Raw genomic sequence first — 16324 nt, 5'->3', positions numbered from 1 at the left:
CAGCATAGTAGACAATGAAATCTAACTGTAATGAGTTCCAAATGATTCAGATACTTATGGATTCCCTATATTTGTCCCTTAATATTCACAGTTTTAACAGAAATACTAGTCTAGAAATATGTTGGGGTGATAGCACTCTTGTACATGGTATATTTCATAGTTATTATGAAGCAAACTACCTAGACCCCACCATTTAGGACTTTGATGTCAAACAAACACCCCAACGTCCTTTTCAAGCTGGGTAAGCCCCAGTTTTCCAACCAGAAAATAGAAGAGGATTACAAAAAGAGAGGATTTGTTTATGTGGGTTTTTTTTTTAACTGGGCATGGGCTGGAAGCATTGGATTATGATTTTTTTTTTACTTTCAGAATGCTGAAAGGTATTTTGAAAGGTATGCTTAAATAGTTATCTTAAATAAAAACATCCCTGTGTGTCCTCAAGTTATCACCTAAATTTTGTCATTCAAAACCTTGATAGACCCACAATGTTCTTTTTGGTCAATCATCAGCTCTCTTAAACCCAGTCTTATTTTGCTACAAAATGGAATACTCAATCTGCTCTCTTGATGGACAGAATCTCATTAGCACCACTGTTGTTAAGTATGCCTGCAGCAAAATCCTTCAACCAGTGTTAGAGGTTGTCATTTGTGTGAGACATTCCTCAGAATCTCTCAGAAGTGTAGCTCCAGTGTATCTTCAGGTTTCAAGTTTCAAGTTTTATTGTCATATACAAATAACAATGAATATACAAATACCGTAATGAATTTTTTTTTACCCGTTTTCCTCCCAGCTTTACATAGACAAAAAAAAAAATATTAAATATAATAAAAGTGTGCAATAAAGGTACAAGTATTTACAATAAAAAAATGCAATGAAATATTTGAAATTGTGCAGTGAGGATTTAAAGGGGCTTTGCTTAAAGTGACACTGCAAAAGACTAGTAGTTATGGGGAGAGTGTGTTGGTGTGTGCAGAATGTCAGCAGTTCAGAAGCCTGATGGCTTGTGGGTAGAAACTGTCTCTATATCTGCTGGTGCGGGACTGGATGCTCCTGTACTGCCTGCCTGATGGTGATCCTGGTGATGCACTGCGCTGATCTCACCACCCTCTGCAGAGCTTTGCGGTCCAAAGCATTACAGCTGCCATACCAGGTGGTGATACAGCCGGACAGAATATTCTTAATGGTGCATCGATAGAAGTTTGTCCATCCCGAACCTCCTCAGGCGCCGCAGAAAGAAGAGCCGCTGTCTTGCAGCTTTTGTGATCAACCAACGTGGTGAGACCAACTCATATCCTCACTGATATTGATGCCCAGGAATCTAAAGTAGCTGACTCTCTCCACCACTGCTCCCTCAATGTGAATGGGGGTATGGCCTCCTCCCTGCACTCTCCTGTAATCCACAATGAGCTCCTTAGTTTTGCTGACGTTGAGCAGCAGGTTGTTGTCCCGGCACCATGATGTCAGGGCTCTCACCTCTGCCCTGTATGCCGACTCCTCTCCATCAGAAATGCAGCTGATGATGGTGGTGTCGTCTGCAAATTTGATGATAGTATTGGAGCTATGTGTTGCTGTATAGTCATGGGTGAACAGGGTGTACAGCAGGGGGCTGAGCACACATCCCTGGCGGGCACAAGTGCTAAGTGTCAGTGTGGATGAGGTGATGTTGCCGATCCAAACCACCTGAGGTCTGTTTGTCAGGAAGTCCAGGATCCAGCTGCACAGGGAGGAACCGATGTTCAGGTCACGGAGTTTCATGACAAGTCTGGATGGTACAATGGTGTTGAAAGTGGAGCTATAGTCAATGAACAGCATCCGCACGTATGTGTTTCTCTGGTCCAGGTGGGAGAGGGCAGTGTGAAGTGCAATTGCTATTGCATCGTCTGTAGATCTATTTGACCTGTAGGCAAACTGGAGCGGATCAAGTGAAGCAGGGAGTAAAGATGTGATGTGAGCCTTGACTATACTCTCAAAGCACTAGTATAGAAGAGGATAGGGAATTCAAAGCAGTCTTTATTTATATCACATACTCTCATAGTTTATTCATCAATATTTTGCATTAGTTTTTCTACAACATAAACAACAAATAGGATATTTTTTTCTATATATTTATTATTCATTTTTTAAAATATTTTTTTAATGTGTCATAAGTGAGATAATATTTACTGTACAGATTACTCAGAATGAACTGAAAATTAATTAAGAATAAAAAATACGATACCATTAAAAACCAATAGCAAAAACAGATATTAACTTGCTGGCATATGACTACCGAACTTGGGGAAGGAAACTGAAAATGTGTTTACCATTCTAATTATCACATGTGCCCATCACAAATCATAAAATCATAAAATTAAGTAGCTTAAGCAGAGGTCAGTTGCTGGGATATTATCTTGTACTGGACTGTGTATCTGCATATGTGATTAATCAACTATTCATTTAATTTATAGCTATGTATTTGTTGCATTACATTGGGGGCAATTCAATGCTTGTAAAATTATTTAATTGCTTTAAAGAAATACTGTAAAGAAAAGAGTTTCTTGTCCTTTCTTGTCCTTTTAGCAATATACAACAGGAATGTTTGGTAATAATATTATTTAAAGACTATATACATTCCTTCAGGATGCAGTATTACTTTAAACTGGGTATTCCTATCAGAACATTACCCCTGTGAGTAAAAGGCAGTAGAAATCTACCAGTAGGATGGTTGTAAGCATTTAAAACATTTAAGCACCACCCACTTATAAAGTATTTCCTGTGATGAAGTGCCTAGTTTCCACTGTTGCCAGACATGATCTTGTGATTTATTCCTCAATCCGTGAGAATATAAGGCAGGAAAGTAATTGTGTGGAACTATTTACAACACACAAGTAGAGTTCTTCATGAGAGTCTTATTCATACTGACCTCAATCATACTCACACAGTGTGTGTTTTACGTCAACACAAATTGCATACACAGTATGGACATCCAAGTAAAACAATATTCTGTTTTCACTACCGTCATTTTGAATTATTATATTGTATTTGCTAGCATTTTTCTTCAGAAAACTTGCAATTTATAAGATTGATTTTCTTTTATTGTATGGATACAGTAACATACAGATTGCCAGAGTATTTAATTACATAGATATTGCAGTGTGTTCAATATTTGCACTTATACACTCTTGGGATATACAGTATTTTATCAATGAAAGAGATAAACTCAGTTTATTGTGTGTTGTTCAAGTAGCAAAGAAATTCATCATAAAGAAACATAGAGGTCTTATTCTTAAGGCAAAATATCCTACAGAACAAGGTGCAATTAAGTCAGATAAAAAAATAATGACTCATGTGCCACGGTTAATCAGTTGTGTAATATCGCAATCATTGTTCTTAATTTGACTAGCGGCATGAACTTTCCTAATCAGTTTTTACATTTACCCAATAGTTCCTTACAAAGACAGAATAAAATATAGTTATAGTGTAGAGAATTACATTTGCTTCACACTCTGCAAAAATTTGCATCATAATCTATTTTTTTGTAAGGGAAAACCCTCAGATTTTTGCTCCTTTTTAAGCTAAATATATGCACTCATTCTGTTGTACCTCCTTCATTGTCCCATCAGTGAAACATTCTCTTGCTAAAGTAAGCCTTACCATTAAACCAACATATGTACATGTATGGACCCATAGGGTTAAGCTCCCTATGGCTTTATCCCCTACCTCTTCACACCTCTATTGTTATTGGGCAAAGCCCTCCATACTCAGGTTTCAGTTATGTAACTGTATTCCCTATAGGTTAGTCAGGTTGTACATGCCCCCTGCAGACTGATATAGTGTCTGGCAGGAGGGTGTGACTTCCTCTTTTGGCTGCATGCTGTCTTCCAAGCAGAGCTCCATCTGAGCCTGGGAGCAGACAGTAGGCCCCAGAAGCCATTGTACCCTAGAGGATCCTGTACCTTTAGTGAAAGTCGGGGCAGGGCCCTGTGAATGAGGAATTAGCAAGCACACTCAGATTGTTTAATAGCACTTTCTAGGAAAGTGAAGGTAGTTAGCTCTAGCTAGAAAGGGCAGCCATTAGCCCCATCAAAGGAGTGATTAGATCCAGGAGTAGTTCTCCTATCCGGCAATGTTGCCTCAGTGCAGGGCCATGGCGTAGCGATAGTGACAGACAGGATAACCCCTGATCCCTACTCAGGAGGACTCATCCACTAGAGGTTATCAGTCTGAAGGATTTCCTACTACTTGGACTACCTCCCAAAGGGTACTGGTTGAAAGGTGTGTTTCCCTGCCCAGACTACCAAGAGGTGGGATAAAATGGTGCACACCCTGCCTAGCATCTGTGTCTTGGACAAATAAATCTGTATTATAGTTCACCATAAGAACCTTTCTGGCATTCATTTATACCATCTGCACTACATGCAGGCCCGAATTTGTGGCGAGGCCACAAAGGCCCGGGCCTAGGGTGGCATGCCGCCCCGCCGCACGCAAATTTTTAAAATTTTGCTCCCATACGGAGCAATGGGGACCTCTCCCCACTGCTCCGTATGGGAGTTTTAACTTTGGCGCAAGCGCAAGCGCATGCGCGTTAGCGCGGCGGCAGGGGAGGAGGAGGTGGTTTGCGCTCGCACGGCGGGTGGGGGCGGTAGGGGGCGCCGAATGGGGGCGGCCTCGGGGCGCGTCATTTAGAAATCCGGTGCTGACTACATGGCATCAGTATTCTTCCACTTAGCGAAGGCCCAGCCTAAGAAAGAGGGTCGCATGTAACACATGCTGTACTTCATCTACTAGCCTGGATTTACCCCTTTATAGCCAAAATGGTGTTACATACATATACTGGATATGGAAATTAGGAAACCTGACAACATGGACAACATGTTTCGTACTGCTACAATGTTTCTGAATAGTGATTGTAAATAGTAATTGTGATTGTAATAGTGATTGTAAATAGTAATGAGTGAATCTGTATAATGCATTGAAGTCAATGGGCATTTCCACTGCATTTTTTCAGCACTAAATACATTGTATTTTACAGTGTTTTTTCCACAGCTTTTTTATTATTTTATAGTATTTTTTATTCTTAATGAATTTTCAGTTCATTCTGAGTAATCTGTACAGTAAATATTATCTCACATTAAAAAAATATTTTAAAAAATTAATAATAAATACATTGTATTTTACAGTGTTTTTTCACAGCTTTTTCTCACACAAAATGCAATGAAGCCCGTGGATGTTTTTTGGTGCTCCTTTTTTCCGGTTTTACAAATTAATTTTTTATTGAGCAAATGTGAATACCTATTTACTAAGTTCAATGGAAAAACAATGGGACCAGAGCAAAAGGGAAAGGGGGCCTAGCGAGTTAAATATATAGTGAGGGAAAAGAGCAGCCTATAGTCTACACAAAAATCAGCCCAGATCAGTCAGCATAAGGATAATTTTGTATTAGCAGTCCAGGCATATATCACTACTTTTGTAGTTATTATCAGGACTGGTTTTCCATGGGTCATACAGGATGACTGAGTATGCTAAAGACATTCCATTCCTTTGCTGCACAGAATCTCCACATCTTGCAGTGAGTATCTCAAGACATTCAAATAGTAGGTTTTCTCTTGTAATCTTTTCTTAATTACTGTACTTGATGATAGTGGACATGCATTCTGCCTATTGTTTTAATAATATATAGATAAATCTATTTTTTGTTGCAGTACAGAATAGAGATGAGTGAATTTGTTTAGCTTTGCTTCGCCCAAAAATTCTCAGAAATTTTTTTTTTGCCTCACGTCATTTTTTTTCTTTTTAACACGCGCAGCAATTTTTTTTTTTAACGTACGCAGCAATTTTTCTGCAGTGGATTTTGTTGCCCCTTTTGCGGAAAAATTTGCCATTGGCGAAACGTGGAAGTTCGCAGTGAATCGATGCCTGCTGAATTTTTCTCAGTTATAAGGTGATTCAGCTCAAAGCATTTTATTGTCTATTAGTTTAGATCCTTTTACCTTGTTCTGTTCATCAATATTATGTAGCTTCATTAGCAAAATCATTTTTAGGAATTCAAAGATTTTCCATAAAGCTAAATGTCATAATAATATATACTGTATATATATATAAATCTTAAATACAGAGACATTTAATTACACATAAAGGACAGACTAATAGAGATGTAGCGAACTGTTCGCCGGCGAACTAATTCGCGCCACTTTGGGTTCGCCGCGGTTTTTTTTGGCGCCGCGTTTTTTCGCCCTGGTTTTTCCGCCGCGTTTTTTCGCTTCGTTGTATCGCCTATGCATATACATAGGAATAGCTTGGGTTTTTTTTTTGGCGTTATTTTTTGGCGGTTTTTTTTTTTGGCGTTTTTTTTACAAAGTATTTTTCAGAGAAGTTTTTGCCCTTGATCCCCCTCCTGCATGCCACTGTCCAGGTCGTGGCACCCTTTAAACAACTTTAAAATCAGTTTTCTGGCCAGAAATGGCTTTTCTAGGTTTTAAAGTTCGCCTACCCATTGAAGTCTATGGGGTTCGCAAAGTTCGTGAATATTCGCGAGTTTTGGCGAAAGTCCGCGAACGGGTTCGCGAACATTTTCGGCGATGTTCACTACATCGCTACAGACTAAATAACGGCTATTATCATTATAAGTCTGTCCACAATAGGAGCACAATGCCTCAAAACCACTAAAAACATTTTCCATAAACATAGTTTTAATGAGATTAATCAAGTGCAATGTATTATTAATATAAATAAACTACAATTGTTTGTTTAAATAGGATGCTATGGAAAATGGTATTGCAGTAATCTACAGCTTTCCAGGAAGATATATATAAACAAGAAAAGTGTGTTTCTTTAGCAATATTTTTTTTTAAATTTCCAATCCTTTCCAATTATTACACGCATCCTTCATATTTATATATAATATTATACAGTATATAATATATATAATATTATGTATTTCTGCAATGATGTCTTAAATTCTTAAATGTTGTTAATATTAGGAATGCTAATTATGCTAAAAATATATATACTTGATAAGTTGGGGGTCACTCTTTCTTCCAAGGCTGAATAGAATGTCTTTTTGCTGATAATCTTCTTTTCTCTGTATGCCATATCTTAATTACAGCAATCCAATCATAAAAAGGTTCATAAACATCCTTGTGATTTCCTTATTTTTCTGTACATATGTTAACTCAAGAATGTAGGCTGCATACTGATGCCGAAAAGTGGAAACTCATCTGCATCAGATTTTTATGTTTTTTGTGGAAAAAAAACATGCAATCCGCCCTTTTTAATTTTTCTCTAATCACAGTTCCTTAACCTCCATAACCATTGATCTTTGGATTATGTGAAGAATGCAACTACCTATGTGATTAGAATGAAATATCATAAATGTTTAAGAACTGTAATATACACTATTAATGGATGTCTAATTTATAATTTCCCTGAAAACCTTTGTTTGAGGGTTCTGGGATTTATGGATTAACTGCAATAGAATAGTTGCTATTAAGTGATGATGATGATGTAAAAGGTAACAGTTTATTAAAGATACATTTTGACTTTAAATGTACTCTTAACACATATACCTCCTACTCTATAAAAAGTAACCTAGACAGTACCACTTGCAAAAAAGACTTAAAAATAAAACAATTTTGGCTCTTCCTCCCTAAAAACATCTCTGTCTTTCCTCTCTTTTCTAAGCCAAATGATTTACCAGGTCATCTAAATTTACGCTTTGGGAATATCTCAGAACATCAGCTACAGCAAAAAGTTAAATTATACCTTGTTGTGAAATAAATCAAAATGTCATCCCAATTAAGTAAGTGATCTATTTCTAAGTCTCTATGGTTTAAACACACAGTCAAAGCCTCAACCTGCAGCTTGAGGATTCCTCATAATTTATTTAGAAACACACACCAACAACAATAAGTGAAAATTAATTCTAACAATGCATATTGCACTGGTTTTAATGTAAATGAAAATGTGAACTAACTACTAATCGTCCCAGAAAGGCAGGGATGCTGGTAGAAATACAAATACAGTCTTTGCTCTGAAAAACAAATAGTTTAAGCATGCCACAGAATATACTGTAGTGGCTTCTAAGAAACTATGAATAAAGCCCAAGGATTTTATGTGTTTTCTTCTAAAATGCTAATGTAGAAATTACCTAAAGCAGAAGGTAAAATGTTACTTACTAAAAACACTAAAGGAATGTTTTCTTAAATTTTGGGGGTAAAAAGGTTATCTTTTTTTTACAGAAATATGTAACACTGGCAAATTGCTTAATTCTAATCACAATAGGCATAGAGACACATATAGATGTTGTGTGCCAACATGCTGGGAAGTAATTGATCTTTGCATCTGTGAAATGTTCACAACACAGTTTAGTACCAACTGGCATATATATATATATATATATATATATACAAGAACAGAAAGGAGCACACCCTTCAAGCAAAATCAAATGCCCTCGGTGCTGGTCAAACAATTCAATAAACAAGCAGAGTACCGCACACATAGGGACTTAATAAAAATAAAAAAGGTTTATTGAAAAAAATCCAACGTTTCGAGCACCAAACTGTGCTCTTCCTCAGGGACAAACTTGTCCCTGAGGAAGAGCACAGTTTGGTCCTCGAAACGTTGGATTTTTTTCAATAAACCTTTTTTATTTTTATTAAGTCCCTATGTGTGCGGTACTCTGCTTGTTTATATATATATATATATATATATATATATAATTAACTAAGGTGAGAATTTTCTCATTGTCTAAGTTCACCTCAAGTCATCACATTTAATGTTTACTAAAAATTGTAAGAAAAGTGGCAAATTTGTCCTTAGTGTAAACTAACCAGTGTATTTTCACTGTACAATTGTAGTAGTGAAAATTCTGTAATTCATTTACACCATTAAGAATTTTTTTATGTGGGATGTTACCACAGAGGAGGAAATGTAGATAATACAATGTAAAAGTGGCTGTTCTATCTTTATAATAGAAGATGGTCAGCCTGAACATGGAGAACTTCCCTTCTCTTAGTGAAAATCCAAATCTTATTCTTTTGGTAAACTGGTAAATATTCACTTTAAGAGAAAACGTGAATGTTAGCCGATGGAAAGAGATGTTCACCAATGCAAAGTTAATTCCCAAAAGACATGGTATAATTTGTTGTGTATCACACACTTCAGTTATCATGGTGCAAGATGTTTTAGCAGGAAAAATGATTTTTAATAGCTTCAATATTTTTGTTGAATTAAGCATACTGCATTGTGTTTGATCATCTTTCTATTACGAATTACTTTATTTATAGATGTGTGGTTTTGCAACCTATTTTTTTTTCTGGGTATCAGCAAATAAAATGGGAGTTTATTTTTGTTAATACTGTCTGCATCTTAACAAAGCAATGAGGAGGAAAAAAATCAGAATATCCCTATGGAGTTTCCCATTCAACTTAATGGTTGAATTGTAGCACGAAAAGATGTATAATGGATCAAGCATTATTTTTGCCAAACTAAGCACTTTATACTTTATCTACTTAAGTTTCTTATACTAATTAGATTATTTGTGGATGGAATAACAATGTTATTTGTCAGAAAAGAAAACTAATTACACCATCTCACTAGAAAAAATACTAACATATAATTCATTCAAATACGGGAAACTCAACATTATCTGTACCCTTGGCTTCTTTATTTACACTGTAAGTGCAAGCAAAGCTTCAAACACACTATTTGCAAAAGAAGAACAAACATTTTGTAATCAAATTTCCTATCACAGAGGGTTGTACAGTAAGTGTGAGTGTGGAGGGAAAATTTTTGAGCTCTGAATATGAAATGAGGATGAAGAAAGGGAAAGAGAGGGGAAGAATTCAGTGATTAAGCATCAAAAAAAGTTTTCTGTGAATTTGACCATGGGAGCTACATGCAACTATAGAGGTATATGCAAAACCCATGAAAGAACAATTTACTTATGACATACTGTAGTTCGACTGTATTCAAAAACTGCATATATTTCTTTTTTGTGCGTTTATACATTTATAGATGGTACAAATTCTACCATCATCTCTAGCATGTTAGATGTTTAAATTTGTCATGTAAAAATCACACTGGTTAACAAGCTCTTTCTTCGAGTATTCTTGGACATTCTGCTATGAGAAATGACTTGCTCCTAGTCTGCTTCAATCATTTTACAAATGTAACAGGATCCATAAATTCTATATTAGAAGACAGGCCTGGAGTTCCTAATTAGCAATGCCTTGCTCATGATATTGTCTAGAAAGATGTCAATTGGAGCATTTCTTTAGAAAAGGACACAAGTTTAGGTTTCTGTTTGGATAGGAATGATTAGCCTTTGTACATATTAGATGTGAAACCTGTCTGAATGCTGAACACATTATTAAGAAAACGTCCTAAATTTACTTAATTAGCTTCATGCTGTAATGGATTTTGGTACAAGACTCTATTCTTAAACTGACAAGAGACCTCTTAAAAGGTTGAAAGCTGCACTCCCATTTAGAAACATAGATTTTTTTTTATGAAACTGACTTGGTACTAGCATGTCATAAAATGTGTGATATTATGAGCTAAAAAGCTGATTATTAAAGCACAATAGACATACATGCAGCATTATATGCTTCTTTAGTTTACTGTCATAAATACACTATAGTTCCTGGGTAACTGTACTCCAAGTCAGAAACAAATGAAAATCCAGTTATCATATAATTTGCTTATGACATATTCTTTAAAAATATTTGGTTTATTTCTTAGATTAATATTTTTTTTTGTTTTTTTAATCAAAGTGCTAATCTGTACCATTTTACAATTAAAATGCACACACTTATGTGAAATCAAATAGAAGTGAGAAAATGGTTAAACATATCAAATTAATTGTACTTTTGATAATGTATGTATAACATTGCAAAAAGGGTTTCATCTAGATTAATGCAATTTTGATAAAAAAGCAGATTTTAATGATAAGAATTACAATTTTTGCTTCTTAGTGTGCCAGTTGAAGACTTTTGTACTTTTTTTTGGAACTGTTATCATTAAATTATAATTCAACTAACATTACTTATATATCTAAATGTTATGTGTGCCACTAATCTGAAAGAAGGAAATCAAAACACTTTATGCACTATACTATTTGTATTGAGAAGGGCTCTTAATTAATTAGTTAATTCTTAGTAGATTCTGTAGATGGATTAAACTGACACACAAGTAAAAATAAATATAGCAGATTTATTGATACTTAGCACTTATCACTGAGGGACCCCGTCCCTGATGGATCAGCAGCAATTCCAACAAAATCAGACACCAGACACTCCAGGCCGAAGTCAAAGTGCCTCCTCCCAAACCCAGCTTTATATGTGTTTCCTCCCACACAGAATACATGAAAAGAATACTTTTCCTTACGCTATTGTTACTATTGAGCAATTATCTACAGTATTTTGGATGTCACATTAATAATTAATCAAGACTTTCTTTTACCTTTATTTCATGTTTAAGTTTTATTTATCTATTTTATTTCCTTTTTCACAGGTCACCCGATAGTTTCTAAAGGACATTCAATATCCACTCCAGATGTTGAAAATGCCATCATTGGCCAACGATACCCATGGAAATACTGTGTACTCCAATTTAAGGGAACTGTTTTGTGAAACAACTGATGTCATCAGATATCATAGTTCCAAAGTGACATTTATGAGGAGTGCCATAATGATGTAAAACAAAAACTAACAATTACAATGTACCTCTTGAAAGGAAGGAACTGACCTTTAAAGACTGTGCAACTTTTTGTTTTATTAAGGAGACAAATCTTTTAGGATGCGCAACCAAAAAAGAAAAAAATCATCTTATGTACAGTACAAAAAACAAAGGATGTAGGGACCAACCTACCAACGCAACAGCTTCCATTTAAAGGCTTTTGTGTTTTCACATTATGATTGCTGAGATATCCCTTGATTTATGATGGTATTTTTTGATTACGCAGAAGCAGTTTAGTTTCCATTTTACATGATGACTTGATATAGCTTTTTCTTCTTGTTAAGTAAAAGACACCAATATGGTTTTCTGAAAATGTATTGTTAACTGTGTGCCTATCATGCATTATTTTCTCCAATAACACTGGTGGATATGCAGGTAAAGAATATAATAGTCCTGCAAACCAAGGTCCTTAAGAGTTCACAGGTTTTAACATGGCTTGCCCCTTTCAAAATGAAAATAAAATAAAGCATTAAACAAATTGTGCATTTGAATATATGTGTGGGGGCTGCAAAATTAAAAACAATGCTGGGCTATTTTGAAGAATTTACCCAGCAAATTATGTTTTACATGTATTTAGTATATGGTTACTATTAATCCACAATAAAAAGTTCCAAAACATACTAACAGTATTTTATGATTTTCAAGCAGGTTATTCCTGGTATTATCAATGTCAAATTTAGGGAGGACATAAATTAACAAAGACACTAGTTGCACTGACATTGAAATTATTCTTCCTAGTGAATCTACAGTAATGGTTAATTGTTGACCCAAGGCAGACAAAACATAAACACTGATATTTAGTGATGAGCTAATCTGTCCCGTTTCCCGAAAATGTTGCCCGCAGCTAATCTTTCGTTGCGTGGCAATTCTTTCGCTGCCTGCGGCTATTCTTATGTCGCGCGGCTATTTTTTCATCGCCCGCGGCTATTATTTTGTCGCCCGTGGCTATTATTTTGTTGCGCGGCTATTATTTTGTCACCCGCGACTATTCTTTTGACACGGGCGACAATTTTTGGACGTGCGCCAAATTTTTTCATCCGTTTCGCGAAACATTCTGCCAACGGCGAAACACGGAAATTTGCTGCGAATCCATGCCTGGCGAACATTTTGCCCATCACTACTGATATTTTGAATTATATAAGTAACAATATACCACCTGTTGTAGAATATAAGGATATTATAAGTCACAGGGGAGTTCCATGACCATATAAAGGCACAAGGCCAAAGGCAGAGTGCTTTTATATAGTAGAAGTCATAGAATTCCAAGGTGATTTCTAATATCCTCATATTTTACAAAAAGGGCACTTTTTTATTGTAATACACAAGCTTTAGTCATGTGATATCATGGATATTAGTTACAGAATTTTTGGCATTATGTATTATGTAAATACATTATATCTGAATTTCCAATATGACAGAAATAGTATTGATAAACAAAAAAAAACACGTCACCTATGCGATAACAGTATCATTTTCATTGATTTATTATTTGACTCTGAAACTGAAAGATACTGCTTTCAGTTGTCAAGACCACCTTTACTAGATTAGTGAAGTTTTATAGGACACCTTGTTTAAACACTTTTATGAGGGACAAAAGAATGCATAGATAAGAACAGAACAAACATATTAAGTGGCATTACATGTAACTAATTTGTTTTTCTTTTCCCCCAAGTATACTGTCTCCAGGGTGAAAAATCATTATTAAGGTTTTTCTTTATCTGAAACTCACAAAATACATAACTTAATAATGCCTCATTATCTTCATTATCATTTATTCCTTAATATCATGATACAAGCGTTGATACTTCAAATGAACCAGGCAACCAGCCTTCCCTTATTGTCTATGTAAGAAATATTCCAAAATCAGCATTTATCTGAACATACACTGGCCATAAAGGGACGATCAGTGCAAGTACAGTAGAGTCTAAGACAATTAAAGCAGAATTGCAGTAATTATCTAAAGTGGCTATCATTCCAACAAATTATTACTTCACTAAATTTTGTGTTTAGCAGAATGGAACATTTTTGCATAAATCCGGTGTTATACATTTAGCTGGAGTGCAGTCAGTGTGAACATATTTGCATCATGCAGATCTTAGACACAGATCTTGCAAAATGAGCCAAATATTTGGAACAAATGATGCCATTTGGTTATCACTTCTGTTACTAGTAATGTATTTTGGCCCCCTAGCAGTAAATTAATTGTACTACTGGAACACTCCCATTTGGAAAACTGCATCTCTACCTTTAAATGGCAGCAATTACATACTAAATCCTTTATCAAAATCATTTTCTCTCAGTATGACACGCATCGTTACTGGGCTCACAGACAGCAACCTATTACTTCTTAAGGCAATAATTCACTAAGAGCTTGTAGCTCCCTGTGAAAAGATACAATCAGTTTAAAAGCCAATTAAGCCAATTTTCATTTGTATACTTAATTTTTGACACATATGCAATAGGATAAAGCATTCTTGTTGGCAATATTATATTATGGGACCAACCTTCAGAGGGTAGTTGGTAAATTGGATAGAGTTTTTCTGTAACATATTAGCAGACTACTTATACATAAATTCAGAGATAATAACACAATTAAAACAGAGGTCACTAGTAACATAGTATTTGCTTAAAACCTACGGCAGTAATTTGCTTATTCCTTTGAGTTGTGTATTACAATTTACCTCACATCACCTTAAATATTCCAAGAGGTTAAAATATATGATAACCTATAAATAAAACAGATCAAATTTACCCTAACCTTTTTAATTCTCACACTCTTCTACTTCAATTTTGTTTAAACAATTTTAACTTGATTTTTTGGATAAATGTGTTTAAGGATATCTGTAATTACATCTATAAGAACAGTTAAAAAAGTAGGCATGTTGACTGTATTCTTACAGAAAACCAAAGCCTTGATAATATAGGACACTGGAGTGAAGGAGTGCATGTCACAAGAGAATGCTTTCATTTACATATGTGTGCTATAAACAATATACAATATACAGTATATAATACTGTTAGAGAAAGCTGATGTCAGTGGGTGGTCCCATGAGTTTTTTCCCCGCAAAGATGTGATTCTCACATTTTTGTATGTGCCCTAAAGTGTGTTAGAAAACCAATTAAATCTAGTTGCATTTTTAACTTTAATTTTGATTTTTGCCCTAGTTGCAGCTGCAGTTATCCAGTGGTGCTGGGTTATATATAGGTGAATACATTTTAACCAAAAATGAAATCAAGGGAAACTACCATTTTTTTGTCCTAAAGTCCTTAAGCTTCAATGTCTGGATGGTTTAGCAACACATTTTTTTTGGAACTGCTCTACTAGACTTTACATATTGTTCAACAAGGAAAAAGACTTAGTACTGTATTATATTATAAAGATATTTCATACTGTAAATGTATTTTCAAATGGTTCAAAAAAGTTTGTTAATTTTACCTTTCTGTGATATACTGGCCAGCAGAAGGAATGTTTTGTTGCAGTGCAGGGCTCATGAACACAGCTAATTTGATCAGGACTGACTGGATTGAGGTCAGATTGGACAGGTTGATTAGTGAACATTTGCACTGATAGCATTCACAGTGCAATGACACAAGGAGCTACTTGTCATGGCTACAATATAGACAATACTTATAATTGCCTCTACATGTGCAGGGCAGAGACAATTCTCTATATTGTCTATAGCAGGGTATTTTCTGGCATATTGTAGCCACAACTAGTAGCTGGCTACAAGTAGCTCCATGTGTCACAGCCAGGGCCGCCATCAGAAATCACAGGGCCCCTCACAACTAAATTTTCTAGGCCCTCCCACGCCCCCAATGGCCCCTCCCCCAGTGACCCCTCCCATCAATACAAAGTACACACAGACATTGGTAGCCAGGGCCCCCTAAAACATTGGTAGCCAGGGCCCCCCTAAAACATTGGTAGCCAGGGCCCCCCTAAAACATTGTTGGTCCTCCCCCAAATTACTCATACTATGGCCTGCTCCCCGCTGCTTACTGCTTCCTCCCGTGTCCTTTGGCTCCCCACCAGCATCCTCCAGGGCCCCCCAAGCATACGGCTGCTTTTTCCAGGGCCCCCCCAAGCATCTCCAGTTCCCCCCCCCAGTGTCCTCCTGCTTCCTCCAGGCCCCCCAAGCATCCGCTAGTTCCCCCCCCCCGTGTCCTCCTGCTTCCTCCAGGCCCCCCAAGCATCCGCCAGTTCCCCCCCCCCCGTGTACTTCTGCTTCCTCCAGGCCCCCCCAAGCATACTACTGCTTTCTCCAGCCCCCCCGCCAAAGATCCTTCAGCTCCCCCGCCAAAGATCCTTCAGCTCCCCCATCACCCTCCAGTTCTCCCCCATCACCCTCCAGTTCTCCCCCCAGTGTCCTCCTGTTTCCTCCAGCCCCCCCCCAAAGATCCTTCAGCTCCCCCATCATCCTCCAGTCCCCCCCCCAGTGTCCTCCTGCTTCCTCCAGCCCCCCCAAGGATTCTTCAGCTCCCGCATCATCCTCCAGTTCCCCCCCCCCAGTGTCCTGCTTCCTCCAGGCCCCCCCTCAAAGATCCTTCAGCTCCCCCGAGCATCCTTCAGTTCCTCACCGGTCCCCCTGCTGGTTCCTTGACGTCCGCCGCT

At 36.8% G+C, this 16324-nt stretch overlaps 1 protein-coding gene across 1 annotated transcript in view; it reads left to right on the top strand.

Annotated features, from left to right (window-relative positions):
- The window catches only part of tafa3 (TAFA chemokine like family member 3), a 190724-nt gene extending 178389 nt beyond the window's left edge, over positions 1-12335 (top strand). The window contains exon 6 of the mRNA XM_031896814.1: positions 11491-12335. Coding sequence (XP_031752674.1) covers positions 11491-11502 — 12 coding nt within the window. The 3' untranslated portion in view covers positions 11503-12335. The remainder of the gene's footprint in view (positions 1-11490) is intronic.
- Positions 12336-16324: the final 3989 nt, after the last annotated feature.

Source organism: Xenopus tropicalis, chromosome 2, assembly GCF_000004195.4.
Source record: "Xenopus tropicalis strain Nigerian chromosome 2, UCB_Xtro_10.0, whole genome shotgun sequence".
Classification (NCBI taxonomy): domain Eukaryota; kingdom Metazoa; phylum Chordata; class Amphibia; order Anura; family Pipidae; genus Xenopus; species Xenopus tropicalis.
This window is presented reverse-complemented; position numbering and strand designations above follow the sequence as displayed.